At 40.9% G+C, this 5903-nt stretch overlaps 1 protein-coding gene across 1 annotated transcript in view; it reads left to right on the forward strand.

The window, feature by feature from the left end:
* Window positions 1–5318, forward strand: part of LOC103256117 (FGGY carbohydrate kinase domain-containing protein) — a 325744-nt gene extending 320426 nt beyond the window's left edge. Inside the window, exons 11-12 of the mRNA XM_008054012.2 lie at window positions 185–246; window positions 5088–5318. Of these exons, the coding sequence (XP_008052203.2) occupies window positions 185–246; window positions 5088–5169 (144 nt within the window). The 3' untranslated portion in view covers window positions 5170–5318. The remainder of the gene's footprint in view (window positions 1–184; window positions 247–5087) is intronic.
* The last annotated feature ends 585 nt before the right edge of the window (window positions 5319–5903 follow it).

Here is a 5903-nt window from a genome sequence, read left to right on the forward strand (position 1 = left end):
GGCTCAGGCAATCCACTCACCTCAGCCTCCCAAAGCATGGGATTACAGGCTGAGCCACCAAGCCCGGCCTAACTGAATATCTTAAAGGGAAGTGAGATCTAAGTAGAATGGTCTTACCTGTTAGAAGCCCCTCTTTGGATTTAGCTTTCCAACTCAGCTTTCTGTGTTGTTTTCTATTTAACAGGCAGCAATGGCAAAAATGAGCAAAGTTGGGAAAGTTGTGTTCCCGAGACTGGAAGACAAAAAGTAAGTTGATATGTTTTATATGCACAATACTAAGGAATCACGAGCATACAAGTGCATGCAGCTATAGGTCTGGGATAAACTAGGTCAGTCCTTTCACTTCATAGTTGAGAAAACTGAGACCCAGGGAGGTAAAGTCATTTTCACTTGCCTAAGATTGCAGAGCTAAATGGGGCCAGAGCTGAGGGTCAGATGCAAGCTTCTCAACTTTCAGAACATCCTTTTTCCTAAGTCATAGGCATCAAACCTGGTCTTCTCTGTTCTAAAGTAGGGATCTCTTATATCTCCCATCAAAGGATTCAGTAGCATCTGTCCATTCTTTTGCCCTTTGTATCACTTGGCATCGAGGGCTACAAAATGACCTTGGCCAGTGTGTTAACCCTAAATCAACAAAATATTAATTTAGTAAGTTTCTGCTGTATTCAAAGCATTATACTGGGCTCCAGACAGAATTTAGAGGGAAATAAACCACACTCTGACTTATGCATATAGAACAGTTCAGAACAGAGGGATAGTTCCATAACAGAAGTATTACTAGGTGACAAAACATGCCCAGGAAGAAAGAGGCATGACCCTGTAGAGGTAAGTAAGCTTTTGAGAGGAGGTCAGGTCTAAGCTGAGTTTAACTGCTTCAAAGAAATTGGTAGACAGGCCAAGGCAGGGAAGAACATTCTTGGTAGAAGGAATAACATGTGCAGTGATAGAAATGGGAACAGCATATTACGTTCAGGTAACTCTAAACAACTCATAATTCCAAACACCAAATATGAGATGGGAAATGGCAGACTGGGGAACTGGGAGAGGGTAGATTTGGGGAGGGGGAAGTCAGCTCATAAAGAGCTTGGAGGCCATGCTGAAGACCTTGAACCTCATCCTGCAGAGCAAGGTACTGAATTTTAATCAGTGGTGTGACCTGGTCAAATGCAGACTAGACCGATCCCCCTTAAAGGAGTTAGTCGAGGGGCTAAGAGTACAAGTAAAAAAGACTAGTCGGAGGGCCTTTTCAATAATGCAGGTTAGAGATCAAAAGACCTCTAATTATTTACTGGTCATGATATTGAAGACGAAAGGACAGTTGTGCAAGTGTCTTTATCATTTCTGGAAAGCATTTGCGGTCAGGACAGGAAGACAAATTCCACCTCCCATAACGGACAGGCAAAGGTGCGGATCCCATCAAAGCACAATCGGTAGTTAACAGAGTTTGAAATGTCCATGGGAAAAGTAATCCAGTTTCTTTTCATTTTCTTATTTGTCTCAAGATGGAGCCAGGCTGTTAACCCTCTGACTACAGATCCTTCTCTAAATGCCAGGGAGGAGCAGACCCTTGCACGGGGCCCTTACATGAGGAACCTGAGATCTGAGTGCCACCGGCAGTGGGAGCTATGGGCTGCTCTATTCTTTCTGCTACCTTGAGGGCAGTTGGAGCATCCCTCTTTTTGCGAAATTAGAAAGAGATGGCCCTCCTTCATCTCTTCCCTAGCCCTCGCAAGACTTTTGAGGGAAGTCTGTTTTTAAGTTCTTTGAGTAAACTGCACAGACTCCTTTTCAGAAAACTCCTTGACTTTTTACCGGGCAGCTGGCCCGTGAAGGAAGCACACGCGGTACTGTACTACCATCTGCAGGCCACCCAGACATTTGCAAGCAGAAAGAGGAAGCCAGTTTCCTTCTGAGCTACTCTCCTATCTATTGTTCAGATCACATTGTTAGCTGTACTGGGCATGTGCTTAGTTCTGTGCCACACAGAAGTGATGGATTGAGGTAGGGAGATTTTGGAAGAGAAGGAATTCAGCTTATTTTAAAAGTCAGAATCACAGAGAGCCTAATCTAAGAATTGTAGTGTAGTAAGTAAATTTTAAGGAAGACTCCAAATCCCATCATTGTACCCAGTCTAAATTTATATGTGGCTCTAGAACAGTCAGATAAAAATGCTTTGAAAAACTTTGTGCTTTAAAGACACAAAGTAAAAAAATCAGCAGAGTCAAAAGGCAATCCTCAGAACAGGAGAAAATATTGGTAAATCATATATCTTGTAAGAAGTTGATATCCAGAAAATAATTGCATGTTTTTGTTACTGAATTTTAGGAATTCAACAACAACAACAGCAAAAACAACAACAACAAAAAACCCCAAAACAACCCAATTCAAAAATGGTTACTTGAAGGGACATTTCTTCAAAAAAAAAAAACATATAAATGGCCGATAAGCATGTGACAGGATATTCAACATCACTAACTATTAGGGAAATCAAAACTACAATGGGATACCACCTCATACCCATCAGGATGACTACTATTAAAAAAACCACACAGACAGTTATCATAATGCTATAAGAAAGGGATTAGCCGTAGTTGGAAACTACCAGGGGAGGGAGGGGCACACCTCATCAACAAGTGTACCTGCATAATGAACATTTGTGTAACTAACTCTGAATTGTACCCCACATCTTTAAAAATAAAAATACAAAAATTTTTTAAAAACACACAGAAAATAACAAGCATTGGCAAAGATGTGGAGAAATTGGAAGTCTTGTGCACAGTTGGTGACAATGTAAAATAATACAGCTGCTATGGAAAAGAGTATGGCCATTCTTCAAAAAATTAAAAATGGAATTAGCATGTGATTCAACAGTTCTACTTCTGGTATACACTCAAAATAACTGAAAAGAGGGCCTCAAAGGAGTATTTCTACACTGACGTTCATAGCAGCATTATTTACAATAGCTAAGACTATGGAAACAATCTAAATGTTCAACAGTAGATCAACATATAAGCAAATAATGCTATATGTACTTACAATGAAATATCATTCAGCCTTGAAAGGAAGGGAGTTCTGACACATGTTACAACATGGGTGAATCTTGAGGATATCATGCTAAGTGAAATAAGAAATCATAAAAAGACAAATATCGTATAATAAGGCCAGTGAACAAAGTTGCTGCAAAATTGGAAATCTTCTAGTATATGAGAAGAGGTGCTATCCTGAGCTCCTTCTAGCAGTTTTGAGATTCCAGAGTCAAGAAAATCATCTCCTGTAGTGAAATAATTGCTTGCTGTTATTTTATCATAGAGTATCATTGATGTTCCTGAAACCATTCTATGATTGATAAAGTTGAAGGCTCATAAAGTAGGTTTTAGTAGTATCTACCTATAGCTAAATTGATAATATTAAAATATTAATGATTTAAAAGGTAATAACTAGCACTAATATCACTTTAGAATCAGGCATTGTTCTAAGTGCTTTCATATATTCTACTTTTAATTTACACAACAGTCCTCTTGAGGTAGATCCTATAATTATCCCCATTTACAGATGAGGAAGTTTAGGCAAAAGAAGATTCAGTAACATATCCAAGGTCTCACGGCTAGTAACAGGCCACACTGAGATTCAAACCCAGGCTTCGGAGTCTACCTCTGAACCCTGTGTTTGACCCCACCACAGATGCCCACATTACCAGAATGCCTAGGGTAGAAATGCTGGGGAGGAGACGCCTATAAACATAGCTCTGTGTGACAAGTAGAAGTCCCTATGTATGTACAGGCTTACCCTTACAACCTCTCACCCCCAGTACATAAGCTTGCACCAAAGCTCCCTCATGAGGACTCCTTTTCAGACACCCCAGAATCACCAAGACATGCTAAGCTGGCTTCATCAACCCCACACCCCAAGTTAGCTTCCCCACCCAGGAGTAAGGACAGAGTTTCAAGGCTGCAAGTATAATTTGCCCTGGCTGCTATTATTTCTTTCAGGACTGTGATGCCAAAGCAGCTCTGGTCGCTCTGCTGTCTGATTCGTGGCCAACACCAGTTCTAACAGGTCCCACCCAGAGAGTCAGCCAGAGAAGACAGGGAGCGCAGGGGCCATGCTAAGATGCCTAGAAGGCAGGGCACTGCTCCGGGGAAGACATCGGTCACATTTCCATGGGGTTTTACTCCTCGATCAAGCAGTCCGCAAGGGAAATCTAGGTGTGGAATCTCAAAAGGGTGATTAATATGCCCAATCTTATCCCTGGTCAGGCTGTGGCTTTATGGCAGTCATCAGTCCTGGAGCTAGTCATATAGGAAATATTTATTGAAACTGGGAATGAGAAAGGATCTCTATTAGGCCCAGGCCTTTCAGTACATACAGAAGAGGCTTTGAAGTCCGACAAACATGAGTTTGAATTCCAGCTCTGCCAGTTTTTAGCCATACTACTTTGTACATGCTTCTCTGAGCATATGTCCTTCTTTCTCTTTATTTGTTTTATTTCTTTATTAAAGATGTGGGGTACAATTCAGCATTAAGTATATAAAAGTTCATTATGCAGGTACCCTTGTTGATAAGGTATGCCCCCCCCCACCCCCGGCAGTTTCCTACTACTGCTAATCCCTTTCTTATAGTATTATGATCATTGTTCAAGATCTGCTTTTGAGTGAGAACATATGGTACTCTGTTCTTGTTTCTGTGATAGATCATGAGTATGATCGACTCTAAATCCATCCAACTTGCTGCAAAGTCCAGATGTTTGTCTTTCTTGATGGCTGCATGATATTTCATTGTGTATATGTACCCCTTTTTTTTAAACCAGTCCAGCTTCGATGGGCAGCACAGTGGGTTCCATGTTTTTGCTGTTGTGAATAGTGCTGCACGTGTCCTTCTTTCTAAAGCACAGATAATAACGCTCCGTGTAGCTTTGTATATAGTAGGTGTGAAGCATGCTAGCCCATTGATCAGGGTGCTGTAAGCATTCAAAACCCGAGTGGTGTCAGCATCACCACAGCAGATGTATCCCCATTCTGCTAAATGTAAGGGGAACACAGGGCAGTTTCATCTTGAGATTACTCAACATAATCATTTTTCTCCCACAGATATTATGACAAGAAATATCAAGTATTCCTGAAGCTGGTTGAACACCAGAAGGAGTATTCAGCAATCATGAATGGTGACTGAACAGGGTTTGCAAGTGCTAATGCCAGAAGGTTCTGCATCACTGCATTAGGGACCTCTGTGATTTCATCTATATTCAAGACCCTTTAGTATCATTTTGTCATTTCTGCATTGTCTTTTAATAAAGAAAACAGAGACATGTTCAACCAGAATTAGAGTCTTCCCTTTCAAAATACCACTATCATTTAGGTGGCTGCCTCCATACAGGCACCATGATAGTGACAGAAGTCTCACACAGGGCCATAGGCTGTCGCATGGGACTTGGGAACCATTCAGTCCCAGTGATTGGAAGACTTGTACCTCTGGGGACATCTAATGCTTCTTCTATGTCCTTTATGGCATTTTTTTCCCTCCTGTACAGGATCCAGTCTAAGGTCACATATTGCATTTAATTGCAGAATTGTCATTTTGCAATCATCATATTAAAGATAGGTACAGACTGAGATGTTTATCATAGCACAATTCACAATGACAAAGATCTGGAATCAACTTAAATGCTCATCAACTGATCAGTGGAAAATGAAAATGTGGTATATACACATGGAATACTATTCAGTGATCAAAAAGAATGAAATAATATCTTTTGTAGCATCTTAGATGGAATTGGAGACCATCATCCTAAGAGAACTAACTCAGGAACAGAAAACCAAGCACCACAAGTTCTCACTTATAAGTAGGAGTTAAACTAGGGGTCTGCAACGGCACAGAGAGTGATATAATGGGCACTGGGGACTCAG

Source organism: Carlito syrichta, unplaced genomic scaffold, assembly GCF_000164805.1.
Source record: "Carlito syrichta isolate Samal-C Ts95f unplaced genomic scaffold, Tarsius_syrichta-2.0.1 Scaffold288945, whole genome shotgun sequence".
Lineage (NCBI taxonomy): Eukaryota > Metazoa > Chordata > Mammalia > Primates > Tarsiidae > Carlito > Carlito syrichta.